The sequence below is a fragment of the Leptonychotes weddellii genome, chromosome 4, assembly GCF_054177405.1.
Source record: "Leptonychotes weddellii isolate Sample4059 chromosome 4, ASM5417740v2, whole genome shotgun sequence".
NCBI classification, from domain to species: Eukaryota; Metazoa; Chordata; class Mammalia; order Carnivora; family Phocidae; genus Leptonychotes; species Leptonychotes weddellii.
In genome coordinates this window covers 95,045,823-95,060,156 of record NC_138372.1, presented here as the reverse complement: position 1 = coordinate 95,060,156, position 14,334 = coordinate 95,045,823, and the positions used below count along the sequence as shown (strand labels likewise).

Sequence of the window (14,334 nt, the reverse complement as noted above, 5' to 3'; positions counted from 1 at the left end):
CCTTCCTATTCCCCTAACCATTAAATAATCTTGACAACTTTCCTCCTAGTTTTCCCCTTGAGAAAAAAAGAAAAAAAGGAGGAAGAATCACCTACACGATCCCTGTCACAAAAAAAAGAGCAAAGGTTTCTGGTCACTGGGGACTAAACACAAAAGCTAACTGTGAGATCTGGACTATGGTTTGAATAGGGCAGGTACTTTGCTACTGGCCTCCACTCTCTTTACAATCCTCTGTCCAGGTACCTGAGCTTGTTTTTGACGTTCGGTGTCTCAGCTACAATGCCAGCATAGAGCCAGACCTGATTCCCATCCTTGTACTTGGCCACCACCCGACTGCCCACAAACAGCTTGTCAGCAGGAGGGTGGTAATCATAGGCAATATGGTTCCCCGACAGTAGACTCTTTCCTTTGTTGTCGAATTTCACCTTGTACTTCTTTCCTGGTCCTGAGTAAAAGGAAAAGATAAACAAAAATTTTTAAAAACCACCAGTTTCTGTGCAAATCCTGACTGCTACATGAGAGACAAAAGGCAAGGCTGTGGAGAAAAGAAATGATCAGCAATGGAGACCTGCAGGTTGCCTTTCATTAGCTCTTCTTCTAGCTTGAACATACCAACCGTCTGGATGGCAATAAGGGTGCCTTTGTGCCATGTCTTAGTTCTCTTCTTGCCCAGGATGCGCATGCTGACTATCAGGTCACCATCTTTGCTCAGTTCTCCAGACATCTGACTCAAGGTTCCTACAAAAGAAAGCAAAGTTGTCCTAAAGAGATACGGCATAGACTGGGGGGAGTGAATGGGAAAGTAAAGAGGGTATAATATAGTACCTGGGGAAAATGGGGTAATCATTGATCCTTAGTCACTTTTGCTGCTCTCTTGGGCAAACAAAAACATACCTGACTCAACTATTTATGCTAACAGGAAATACCTGCATAATTGAAATTCACATGTAATTCAAGAACATCTCACTTTAACCAAGTATTTCCAACTCCTTATTAACAATATTAATTACACTCATTAAGTTCTAAATAGTATTTATAAAACATTTTCCTGTAGGAGATCTATTAACAACCCCATTGGACAAAGTTTCCCTCAGACCTCTTTATAAGAGTTCGAGTTGCAGGATGCCTGGGTGGCTCAGTCGGTTAAGCAGCCTGCCTTTGGTTCAGGTCATGATCCCGGGGTCCTGGGATCGAGCCCTGCATCGAGCTCCCTGCTCAGAGGGGCACTTGCTTCTCCCTCTGCCTGCCACTCCCCCTCCTTGTGTATGCTCTCTCTCTGGCATACAAATAAATAAATCTTAAAAAAAAGAGTTTGAGTTGCTCTCTTCTAAACTCTATCTAGAAGTAGTCATGAGCACAGGGCTAAAAAGGTATATGGATAAAGCCACCACACACTGGAAAATCAGCAGACAAAAGACTTAAGCAGACAAGGAAAACCTGTGGTGTTTAAAGAACCCAACAGAGGTGAGGAAGAGGATTCTGAGATGCTAAAACAAAGCCAGATACCCATGAAATCTCTGAAGGAATTCACCTCCCATCCCCACCCCACCCTCTATACCAAGGCACCTCCAGACCCTAACCTTTATGTAAATCCTGGGAACTGCTCTTCTTGTTGACAGCATCCATGAACTTCTGGACATCCTGAGCTGACTTTCTTAAGGCAGCCATAGCTTCACGGAGCTGTAAAAAAGGGGATGAGGGAAACAAGTTTTAAAATAGCATGGGTTAGACTTGAGAATAAGAACTTGTCTTTCAAAAAACAAAATAGAATGAGTTATGGTTGAGAAGGTACGGTTACATCTTCCCCGGCAAAACTGTCCTTTCTTATAAATCTAATTCAGAAATCAGCTTTAGGGAACTTTCCTTATTAATCTCACCTAGCTGATCACTGCCAAATTCTACATTCCTATAGCACTTAGTGCATGCATCTCTAAGTAACCTCTGCTGCATCCTTAGAACACCTATTAGAGGACTGGAACCCACCGGGCTGATTACAGAGTGGATAATTATGTTGATGGCTGAAGTGGTCAGGCCAGAAGTTTCTCCCATTTTGATATTCTTAACTCTCACCTTTACCTTCCCCGTCCCAACTCACCTTCTGGTCTTTGGGAGTTCTGCTCCCAGCATCACCTATGGATGAGAAAAGCTCTAATGAGTGTAAGACACTTACTTGTAAGAGTTTCCAAGAAATCAAAAACTAAGCTTTTTTTTTCATTGAGGCATTTTATTTGCATGTATTATATATAACTAAGCTACTTAAAAACATTATCATGGAGCTATTACTAAAAACTACTGACAACCATATATAAATATATATATAGAAGTAGTAAATGGTCCAGAAAGCTACACAGCAAATAGGTGACAGTGTTTACCTGAGGATAAAGTACTGTGACAGGTGGTAGTCTACAGGGTTTGGGTTTTTCACTGTGTATTAAAAAATTTTTCTTTACTGTTTTATTTATTTGAGAGAGAGAGAGAACAAGAGAGCATGAGCAGAGGGTTTCGGGGGGAGGGGCAGGAGGAGAGGGAGAAGAAGGCTCCCCGCTGAGCACGAAGCCTAACACTGGACTCGATCCCAGGACCCTGGGATCATGACCTGAGCCAAAGGCAGACACTTAACCAACTGAGCCATCCAGGCACCTTGTATATTTAAATCTTTTTTTTTTTTTTAAAGATTTTATTTATTTACGTGACAGAGAGAGACACAGTGAGAGAGGGAACACAAGCAGGGGGAGTGGGAGAGGGAGAAGCAGGCTCCCCACAGAGCAGGGAGCCCGATGTGGGGCTCAATCCCAGGACCCTGGGATCATGACCTGAGCCAAAGGCAGGTGCTCAACGACTGAGCCACCCAGGCGCCCCAGAATCTGTTGTTTTTATTACAACAATTTGCGTATGGATTATTTGAATGATTTGAAAAATGAAAAGTGGTCAATGAATGAAATAAAAATGTTTATTCTTGAGTAGTGCTGTCCAACAGAACCTCCTGCTGTGATAGATATGCTCATCAATACTTGTTACTGTCTCTTTTTTATTACAGCCATCCTAATTAGTATAAAGTGGTTCTGATTTGCATTTCCTTAATGACTAATGATGTCAAGCATCTTTCCATTTACTTAGTGGTCATTTACATATCTTATTTGAAAAAATAACTATTCAAATATCTTGCCCATTTTTAAACTGGGTTGTCTTTTTATTCTTGAGTTGCAACAGTTCTTTATATACTCTGGAAAATAATAGACCCTTCACATTTCATGTAATTTAAATAGCTACATCTGGATAGCGGCTACTACTGTATTGGACAATGCAGTTTTAGAGATTTATAACTATTTAAAAACAGAGGGGCGCCTGGGTGGCTCAGTCAGTTAAGCGTCTGCCTTTGGCTCAGGTCATGATCCCAGGGTCCTGGTATCAAGCCCCACATCCGGCTCACTGCTCAGCAGGAACCCTGCTACTCCCTCTCCTTCTGCCCCTCCCCTCGCTCTTGCTCACACCCTCTCTCCCCCCACCCAAATAAATAAATCTTTTTAAAAAATGGAAAGCAATGGTGGTAATCATTTCACAGTATATCCATATATCAAATCACTATTTTCACACCTTAAGCTAATACAATGTTATATGTCAATTATATCTCAATAAAACTGGGAGAAAAAGGCAGCAAAAAATAAAAAACAAAAATGGAGGGGCACCTGTGTGGCTCAGTTGATTAAGTGTCTGCCTTTGGCTCAGGTCATGATCCCAGGGTTCTGGGATCGAGCCCCGAGTCGGGCTCCCTGCTCAGTGGGGAGCCTGCTTCTCCCTTTCCTCCCTGCTCATGCTCTCTCTCGCTATCTCTGTTGCTCTCTCTGTCTCTCTCAAATAAATAAAATCTTAAAAAAAAAAAAAAGGGAAAGCAATGTAAATGTCCAAAAAAAAAAAAAAAAGTCCATTTAACAAAATGGTTAAACAAACTAACATCTCCAAATGGGGTTCACAAAGAATCTTTAATAACATGAGACTGCTAACAATATATTAAGTTTCAAAAGTTAGGATACATAGTAATTTATTTGAGATGAACCAAACCTTGGAGAGAATACAGACACACCCCTATGCATACACATGCATTCCTCAAAGAGCTGTGGATATAGTATACGACTAAACACCTGTTAAACCCAGACCTCTACAACTATAAAAGTGCACTTTATTTATTTACTTATTTATTCATTTATTTATTTATTTATTTAAGATTTTATTTATTTATTTGACAGAGAGAGAGATAGCGAGAGCAGGAACACAAGCAGGGGGAGTGGGAGAGGGAGAAGCAGGCTTCCCGCTGAGCAGGGAGCCCGATGTGGGACTTGATCCCAGGACCCTGGGATCATGACCTGAGCCGAAGGCAGACGCTTAACGACTGAGCCACCCAGGCGCCCTCATTTATTTGTTTTTAAAGGTTTTATTTATTTGACATAGAGAGAGAGAGACAGCACAAGCAGGGGGAGCGGCAGGCAGAAGGAGAAGGAGAAGCAGGCTTCCCGCTGAGCAAGGGAGCCCGATGCAGGGCTTGATCCCAGGACCCTGGGATCATGACCTGAGCCGAAGGCAGTTGCTTAACCAACTGGGCCACCCAGGCGCCCTAAAAGTACATTTTAAAAGTAAAAATATTCATGTGGTAAAAAAACTCAAACATTATGAAAGGACACACAGTAAAACATAGCTCACCCTCAGACTCCTGCTTCTAGTTACTCTCCTCAGAAGCAACCAATAATATCAGTTTTTTTGCAGCCAAAGATACTCTGTAAATGTACATATGTACTCTTTCCCCTCTCCATTCTTTTACTCATATTCAACATGCACTTTTTATGTTGCTTTTTATCCCCACACTTCAAATATCTAGGAAAAGTATTCCCTCTCAGTATCTATAAATCTGATTCTTTTGTCCCCAATTTTGTTTATTGTGGTAAAATACATGTAACATAAAATATACCACCTTAACCATTTTTAAGCATACAGTTCAGTAGTATTAAGTACATTGGTATCATTGTGCAACCATCAACTTTACTGTTTTTGTTTTTGTATAGAAGAATTAAATAGTATAAAATGATCAGCTATCCCTAAATTGATCTTTTAATATTGTCAATAGTTTTTTTTGGGGGGGGGTGAGAGGGGAACATGACAAGCTGATTCTCAAATATATATAAAAGCATGACAGGTGAAAAGAACCAAGACATCCATAAAGAAGAAAACCACAGTGAGGTTACTGCGTTAACAGATGTAGAAACACACAAAGCCCAGTTATAGACAATATAGAACTGACGTAAGACAAAATGACAGAGAAATGAAACAGAATAGAAAGTCCAGAAATAAATCCACAAATATGGAAATAATTTATGACAAATAGACAATGTAAATCAGTAAGAAGAGACTCATTTCAGTAAGTGGCACTGGAACACTGATTAATAACCATATGAAAAAAAATTTAGATATTTACCTCAAATACTACACAAAAAATAAATTTCAGTTGGATTAAAGGCAAAACTATGAAACTTTCAAAGGCAACATAAGAGATCTCTTTAATAAAACCTCAGGGCAGAAAGGCTATACAAACCAATTACCATAAAAGAAAATGCTAAAATTATAACTTCTGTTTATCAACAAATAACATAAAAAATAAAGATAAACCATAAGCTGGGAATGATGTTTGCAACTCATAACTACAAAGGATTAGTATTTGTGACATATAAAGACTTCCTATGAATCAAGAAAAAGACAAATGATCATTGAGCAAACAAGCAAGAGATATGAACAGACATATCAAAGAAAAACTACAAAGGGCGCCTGGGTGGCTCAGTCAGTTAAGAGCCTGCCTTCAGCTCAGGTTGTGATTCTGGGGTCCTGGGACTGAGCCCAACGTTGGGCTCCCTGTTCCTCCCTCTCCCTCTTCCTGCTGCTCCCCCTGCTTGTGCGCGCTCGCTCTCTAGTAAATAAATAAAATCTTTAAAAAATAAAATAAAATTTAAAAACTACAATACCAAGTGTTGTCAAGGATGTGGAACATAGGACACATTCATCCACCGGTAGTTATAAATTGGTACAACCACTTTGGAAAGCTGTTTGTTACTTATCCAAGTAATATTAGAATTTCCATATCCTAAGAACTAGCAACTCCACTCTTACAGTATATATATCCTAAAAATTCAGTTTAAGACTGCCAAAATAGAAAGATTCTTGCACACCATAAGAGACTCTTAACAACAGAGAACAAATTTGAGGGTTGATGGAGGGAAGGGGTGAGGGATGTGCTAGAGGTGATGGGTATTAAAGAGGGCACTTGTGATGAGCACTGGGTGTTGTAAGTGATGAAGCACTTACAGAAATCAGTATTGCACTGTTAACTAAAAATTTTAAATTAAAAAATAATAAATAAATAAATAGATTATTTGAACTGAAAACAAATGAAATGTCAACTGGCAGAAGAATAGATATATTGTATCATATTCATAAGATGGAATAGTATACTGTAGTAGTTACCAAACTAAGCATCACACATCAGCATGATGTTAAAGAAATGACTGAAAAATGCATATACTAAGATTCCATTTATACAGTTAAGAAATAAGCAAAACTATGGCACTTCTGATAATAGTGATATGAAAAGGATGATTCCCCTATGCAGAAGGGGAACAAGTATAAACTGCAGAAAACAAGTATAAAACTAGAAAAAAATTGTTAAAAACAATTCAGGGCACTGGAAAGTGACCAAAGACAACAAATTGAGAAGTATTTGTTCTTGAAGAACTGCTAAAATTCTGACAAGGAAGGTTAAGTCTGTGGACCTCTTGCCTGGGGCAGCTCCCATCCCTACTCCACCTCTAGTTGGGTGAGCAGAAACTACGGCTTTACCATTGAGGCGCTAGCCATGACAAGGAGCAGTTCTGTTAGTCTGAGGTTGCAGCTCTTGTTTAGTGTGTGCAAGCAAACCAGTCAGAAATTTAACAAGGAGATCCTGAAAATGAGAGAGCTGTAGACAGGCTTAAATAAATTCTCCATACATTCTTGAGTGACTGCTAAACAAGGCACATGCAGAGAAGACCCAGGAGAGTCAATGGAGACTTGAGAACTAGAAGCAACTCTGAATGAATTCTCTATACCTCTGTAAAATTCACTGGCTAAGCGCACATGGGTGGCGCAGTCTGTTGAGCGTCTGACTCTTGACTTTGGCTCAGCTCATGATCTCAGGTTCATGGGATCAAACCCCATGTTGGGCTCTGCACTCATTGTGGAGTCTGCTTAGGTCTCTCTCTCCTTTCCCTTTGCCCCTCCCCTCCACACTCTCTCTAAAATAAATAAATAAATCCTTAGGGAAAAAACAAAAACAAAAACCCAAAAAACAAAAAAACCCCACAACTCACTGGTTAAACTCTGCAAAAAAGGGGGGGGGCAATGGTTAGGAGCCAAGCTAATGTATATAAAAGCGAGTATGAATTCTGTGGGTGACTGCTAAACTATGTACATACAGAAAAGATCCAAGAAACCCAAAGGAGACTTGAGAACTAGATGCAACTCTGAATGTATTCTCTATACTTCTGTAAAACTGAATGGCTAAACTATTTTATTTTAATTTTTCAAAGATTTTATTTATTTATTTGACAGAGACACAGCAGGACAGGGAACACAAGCAGGGGGAGTGGGAGAGGGAAAAGCAGGCCTCCCGCTGAGCAAGGAGCCAGATGCAGGGCTCAATCCCAGGACCCCGGGATCATGACCTGAGCCAAAGGCAAACAATTGAGCCACCCAGGCACCCCGGCTAAACTATTTTAAAAAAGGGGGTCAACTGTCAGGATCCAAGCTAATACATAGTTTAAATTTAAAAACCAAGCAGAGACATCAGCTGCACACTAAAGGGAAGACAGAGTTGGCAGTATAAGAAAGATTATTTAAAAAAAAAAGAAAAAGGGGCGCCTGGGTGGCTCAGTTGGTTAAGCGACTGCCTTCGGCTCAGGTCATGATCCTGGAGTCCCTGGATCAAGTCCCGCATCGGGCTCCCTGCTCGGCAGGGAGCTTGCTTCTCCCTCTGACCCTCCCCCTCTCATGTGCTCTCTCTCTCTCATTCTCTGTCTCAAATAAATAAATAAAATCTTTAAAATAAATAAATAAATAAATAAATAAATAAATAAAAAAGAAAAAGAATGAAAAAAACCCAAAAACAGAAACCAGAGGGGTGCCTGGGTGGCTCAGTTGGTTAAGCGTCTGACTCTTGATTTCGGCCCAGGTCATGATCTCAGGATCATGAAATTGAGCCTCGCATCAGGCTCTGTGCTAGGCATGGAGCCTGCTTAAGATTCTCTCTCTCCCTCTGCCCCTCCCCCACCAAAAAAAAGAAAAAGACAATAGCAGCTTTAAATTAAAATTCAGAGTTGCTACATTATATAAATGTCCAGCTTCCAACACAAAAAATGGTGACGTTCAAAGAAACAGGAAAGTGCAACCTATACTCAGGGAACAAACCATGGCAACAGAAACTGACTTGCTGCATGGGCCTAGATACTGGATTTATAAATATGCTCAAAGAGCTAAAAGAAATTACATTCAGGGCGCCTGGGTGGCTCAGTCGTTAAGCATCTGCCTTCGGCTCAGGTCATGATCCCAGGGTCCTAGGATCGAGTCCCACATCGGGCTCCCTGCTCCGCGGGAAGCCTGCTTCTCCCTCTCCCACTCCCCCTGCTTGTGTTCCTGCTCTCGCTATCTCTCTCTCTGTCAAATAAATAAATAAAATCTTAAAAAAAAAAAAAAAGAAATTACATTCAAAGACTTAAAAAAAGAAAAATATGCTAATACTTAGTAAACAAAAGACCTGATTATAAAAGGAAGCAAATGGAAATACTGGAGTTGAAATTACAAAAACTGAAACATTCACTAGAGAAGCTAAAAAAGCAAATTTAAAATGATAGAATAAGTTAGAATATAGATTCCTATATAGAGAAATTGTCCCATTCAAAGCACAAAGAGAAGACTGAAGAAAAATGAACAGCTTCTGAAACATATGGGACAATGTGAGGCATTCTACCATATATGTAACATGGATCTGAGAAGGCAAGGGGAGAGAGAATGGGGCACCTGGCTGGCTCAGTTGGTAGAGTGTGCAACTTGATCTTGGGGTCGTAAGTTCGAGCCCCATAATGGGTGTAGGGATTACTTAAAAATAAAATCTTAAAAAAATGTATTGAAAAAATACATATTCTGAAAAAAGAAATGACTGAAACACTTCTAAATTTGATGAAAAACCTGAAACTACAGTCCAAATTCAATGAATCTCAAGTAGGACAAATACAGAGAGAATTATACCTAGACACAACCTAGTCAAACTACTAAAATCAAAAGAGAAAATCTTTAAAGCTGTAAGACAAAAATGACTCATACCCAGAATACAAATAACAATTTCATCTGACTTTCCATCAGAAATAATGGAGACCAGAAGGCACTGGAATGGCATATTCAAAGTGCCAAAAGGAAACAGCCAATCAAGAATTCTATATCCCATGGGGTGCCTGGGTGGCTCAGTCTGTTGGGCGTCTGCCTTCGGCTCAGGTCATAATCCCACGGTCGTGGGATCGAGCCCCACATTGGGCTCCTTACTCAGTAGGGAGCCTGCTTCTCCCTCTCCCTGCCGCTCCCCCTGCTTGTGTTCTCTCTCTCTCTGTCAGGTAAATAAGTAAATAAAATCTTAAAACAAAAGAATTCTGTATCCCAGGGGTGCCTGGGTGGCACGGTCGGTTAAGCGTCGGACTCTTGGTTTTGGCTCAGATCATGATCTCAGGGTTGCGAGATCAAGCCCTGTGCCAGGCTCCATGCTCAGCACAGAGTCTGCTTGAGATACTCTCTCCTTCTCCCTCTGCCCCTCCTGCTTGTGCATGCACTCACTTGCGCTCGCTCTCTCCCCCTCTAAAAGTAAATATAAATAAATCTTTAAAAAAAAAGAATTTTATATCCCAGGTAAACAAAGGCAGAGAATCCACTTTTAGCAGAACTACAAGAAATATTAAAGGAAATCTTTCCGACTGGAAAAAGATGACACTAGATGGTAACTCAGATCCATAGGAAGGAATGAAGAGCAATGAAAATGTAAACATCTGGGTAAATACGTATTTTTCTCTTTTCTTCCCATAACTTCTTTAAAAGTAAGATTGGTCCTTGCAATAATTGTAACAGTAAACTGTTGGCTTTAAACATACACAGGTACAATATATTTGACGACAGTATCACCCAAGAAGAGAGTGAAAATGGAGCTATCCTGGTGCAAAGTTGCTATATTTTACCAGAATTAAGTCAGTATTAGCTTGTAGTAGATAATGATCAGATAAATATGCAAGCACTTTTTAAAAAGCTAAAAAAAAAATCAGAGGAATTAAAATGATTTACTGAAATATTTGTTTGACACAAAGAAGGCAGTAAAAAACAGATAAATACAAAAAATATGGGGGGGAAAAGAGCAAAATGATTGATGTAAATCCACCCATATGGATTCACATGAATGGACTCAAAACTAATTAAAAGCCAGAAACTGTGAGACTGGATTTAAAAAAACCCACAAGATCTAACTATATACTGTCTGTAAGAGATACACTAAATTCAAAGACAGAAACAGATTTTAAGTAAAAGGACAGAAAAAGACACAACACGCAAACGGTAATCATAATAAAAATAGAAATGCTATATTAATATCTGCTAAAACAGACTTTAAGAAAAGCAATATGGCTTGAGACACAGAGAGATTTTTTAATAATAAAAAATCAACTATAAATGTATACATAACAGACTCCAAAATACAAGAAGCGAAAACTGAAATAAATTGAAAGGACAAACAATTCAACAATTTTAGTTAAAGATTTCAAAACTCCTTTCCAAGTAATTGTTAAAACAACTAGACAGAAAATTAATAAGGACACGAACTTGAACAGCACTATTAGCCAACTTAACCTAACCAACATTTATAAAATACTCCATCCAACAGCAGAAGAATACAAATTCTTTTCAAGCACACATGGATCATTCTCCAGGACAGACAATATGCTAGGTCATTAAAAAATATTTAAATGGGGCGCCTGGGTGGCTCAGTCCGTTAAGTGTCTGCCTTCAGCTCAGGTCATGATCCCAGGGTCCTGGGATCGAGCCCTGCATCAGGCTCACTGCTCCGCGGGAAGCCTGCTTCTCCCTCTCCTTCTACTGCTTCCCCCTGCTTGTGCTCTCTCACTCTCTCTGTCAAATAAATAAAATCTTTAAAAAAAAAAAATTAAAAAAAAATAAAAATATTTAAATAAATTTAAAAGGATTAAAATAATACAAAGTATATTTTCTGACCACAATAAAAAAAATTTTTTTTTTAAAGATTTTTATTTATTTGACAGAGACAGAGATAGCGAGAGCAGAAACACAAGCAGGGGGAGTGGGAGAGGGAGAAGCAGGCTTCCTGCAGAGCAGGGAGCCCGATGTAGGGCTCGATCCCAGAACCCTGGGATCATGACCTGAGCCAAAGGCAGACGTTTAACGACTGAGCCACCCAGGTGCCCCCCACGATGAAATTAAATAAAAAACTCACAAAAGAAAGAAATCTGGGAAATCCCCAAATATTTGGAATAATCAACTGGTCAAAGAAAAATCACAAAGGAAATTAAAAATTATGAGTTAAATGAAAATACAACACACAAAAATTTACGAGATGCAGTAAAGCAACACTTAAAGGGAAATTTACAGCTTTAAATGTTTACATTAGCAAGAAAAAAAGATCAAATCAAGGGGCGCCTGGGTGGCTCAGGTCATGATCCCACGGTCCTGGGATCCAGCCCTGCATGGGCCCCCGCATCGGGCTCCCTGCTCAGAGGGAAGCCTGCTTCCCCCTCTCCCATTCCCTCCGCTTGTGTTCCCTCTCTCGCTGTCTGTCAAATAAATAAAATCTTAAAAACATAAAAAAAATAAGGGGGCGCCTGGATAGCTCAGTCATTAAGCGTCTGCCTTTGGCTCGGGTCATGGTCCCGGGGTCCTGGGATCGAGCCCCACATCACCCCACATTGGGCTCCCTGCTTGGTGGGAAGCCTGCTTCTCCCTCCCCACTCCCCCTGCTTGTGTTCCCTCTCTCACTGTGTCTTTATCAAATAAATAAATAAAATCTTACAATAAAATAAAATAAAATCAATAATCTGTTTTAATTTTAAGAAACTAGAAAAAGAAGAACAAATCAAATCCAAGTACAGGGAAGGAATAAAGATCAGAGTAGAAATCAGTGTAATAGAAAACAGGAAAACACTAGAGAAAAATAAATGAATGAACCCAAAAACTGGTTCCTTAAAAAAAAAAAAAAAAAGACAATCTGTTAGCTAGATTAACCAAGCAAAAAAAAAAAAAAAAAAAAGAATATCCATATAACCAGTATCAGGAATGAAAAAAGGGACATTACTACAGAACATACAGAAATTCAAAAGAATCATAAGGGAATACTATGAACTTTATGGCAATAATTTAGACAACTTAGATGAAATGGAAAAATTTTTAGAAAGATACAAATTAACAAAAAGGACTTGAGAAGGAATAGAAAATCCAAATGGGCATGTCAGGTAAAGAAAAGTAATCAGTAATTAAAAACCTTCTCACAATAAATTCAATGTGGTATCCTGTAATGGAAAAAGCCCAGAAACCAAAAGTCTAGAGATTAGGTAAAAGTAATGTACCTATGTTTGCTTCTTAGTTTTGACCAATGTACCACGGTAACATAAAACACTAACATTAGAAAAACTGATGAAAAGTATGCAAGAACTCTCTGTATTATCTTTGCAATTTATACAAAAATATAAAACTATTCCAAACTAATAATCTTATTTAAAAAAAACCTATCCACAAAGAAAAATCCAGGTCAAGATGGCCTCACTGCTGAATTTATCAAACATTTAAGGAAGAAATTCTACTTCATACAAACGCAGAGGAGGGAACATTTACCAACTCATCTTTATAAGGACCATAATACCAAAGTCAAAAAAACACATTACAATAAAACTACAATAGCTCTCATAAACATAGGTGCAAAAATTCTTAACAAAATATTAGCAAATCTAATACAGAAACATATAAAAAGGATTATACACTAAGACAAAGTGGCAGGGGTGGGGTGGGAGGTCATCCCAGGAATACAAATCTCGTTTAACATCCAAAAGATCATTATTGTAACACTCCTTATTAATAAAAAAAAGGAAAAAACCTATATGATTATCTGAGGATGATACAGAAAAAGTAGCTGACAAAATCTAAACTCCAATCGAGCCATGATAAAAACTCAGCAAACTAGGAATAGAAGCAATTTCCTTCAACCCGCACAAAAGATATCTACAAAAACCCTACAGCTCACATTACAATTAATGCCTATAGACCAAATGCTTTTCCCCTAAGATCAGGAGCAAGGAAAAGATGTCTGCTCTCAAAACTTTCATTCAACATTGTACTGGAGGTTCTATAGAGTACAATAAGGCAAGAAAAAGAAATAAAAGACATCTAGATTAGAAAGGAAGAAGTAAAATTGACTTTATTTGCAGACAGCATGAGGTAAAAATATAGAAAATCCGAAGGGATCCACAAAAAACTTCTAAAATAGTGAGTTTAATAAGGTTACAGATGACAAGATTAATACACAAAAATCAACTAAATTTTCATATCCTAACAAAAATCTTAAAATGGAATTAAATATCATTCACATTAGCATTAAAAATAAAACACTTATGAGAGATGTACCATATTAATGCATTATAAGACTGAGTATTTGTTAAAGATAATATTCCCCAAATTGACCTTTAGATTCAATATAGCTCCTATTAAAAATCCCAACAGGTTTAAAAAAATGTTTTTGATAGGAAATGACAAGCTGATCCCAAAATTTATTTGGAAGTTATATGAAATACAGGCTTACAGTATGGTGCTGGTATAAAGAGAGATACTTAGATCAATGTGACAAAATAGAATCCGGAAATAGACCCTCATATACATGGCCAGTTGATTTTTGACAGGAGTACCAAAAGGATAGTCTTTTTAACAAATGGTGGTGGAGGGGCGCCTGGGTGGCTCAGTCATTAAGCGTCTGCCTTCGGCTCAGGTCATGATCCCAGGGTCCCGGGATCGAGTCCCACATCAGGCTCCCTGCTCGGCAGGAAGCCTGCTTCTCCCTCTCCCACTCCCCCTGCTTGTGTTCCTGCTCTCGCTCTCTCTCTCTCTGTCAAATAAATAAATAAAATCTTTAAAAAAAAAATATTAACAAGTTGTGGTGGAACAAATGAATACCCATAAACAAAATAAGCAAACCACCCTCAACTTTTTTTTTTTTTT

The 14,334-nt window shown here is 38.8% G+C and overlaps 1 protein-coding gene across 6 annotated transcripts in view; it reads right to left on the bottom strand.

The window, feature by feature from the left end:
* Positions 1-14,334, bottom strand: part of SETDB1 (SET domain bifurcated histone lysine methyltransferase 1) — a 35,702-nt gene that overhangs the window by 16,547 nt on the left and 4,821 nt on the right. For 4 of the 6 annotated variants that reach the window (XM_081815895.1, XM_081815897.1, XM_081815894.1 and 1 more), the window contains exons 4-8: positions 3,167-3,223; positions 2,096-2,130; positions 1,581-1,680; positions 613-738; positions 244-445 (exon numbers count right to left, since the gene is read on the bottom strand). In XM_081815895.1, the coding sequence (XP_081672021.1) occupies positions 244-445; positions 613-738; positions 1,581-1,680; positions 2,096-2,130; positions 3,167-3,223 (520 nt within the window). The remainder of the gene's footprint in view (positions 1-243; positions 446-612; positions 739-1,580; positions 1,681-2,095; positions 2,131-3,166; positions 3,224-14,334) is intronic. The other 2 variants (XM_006728339.3, XM_031040928.2) reach the window with 1 other exon arrangement.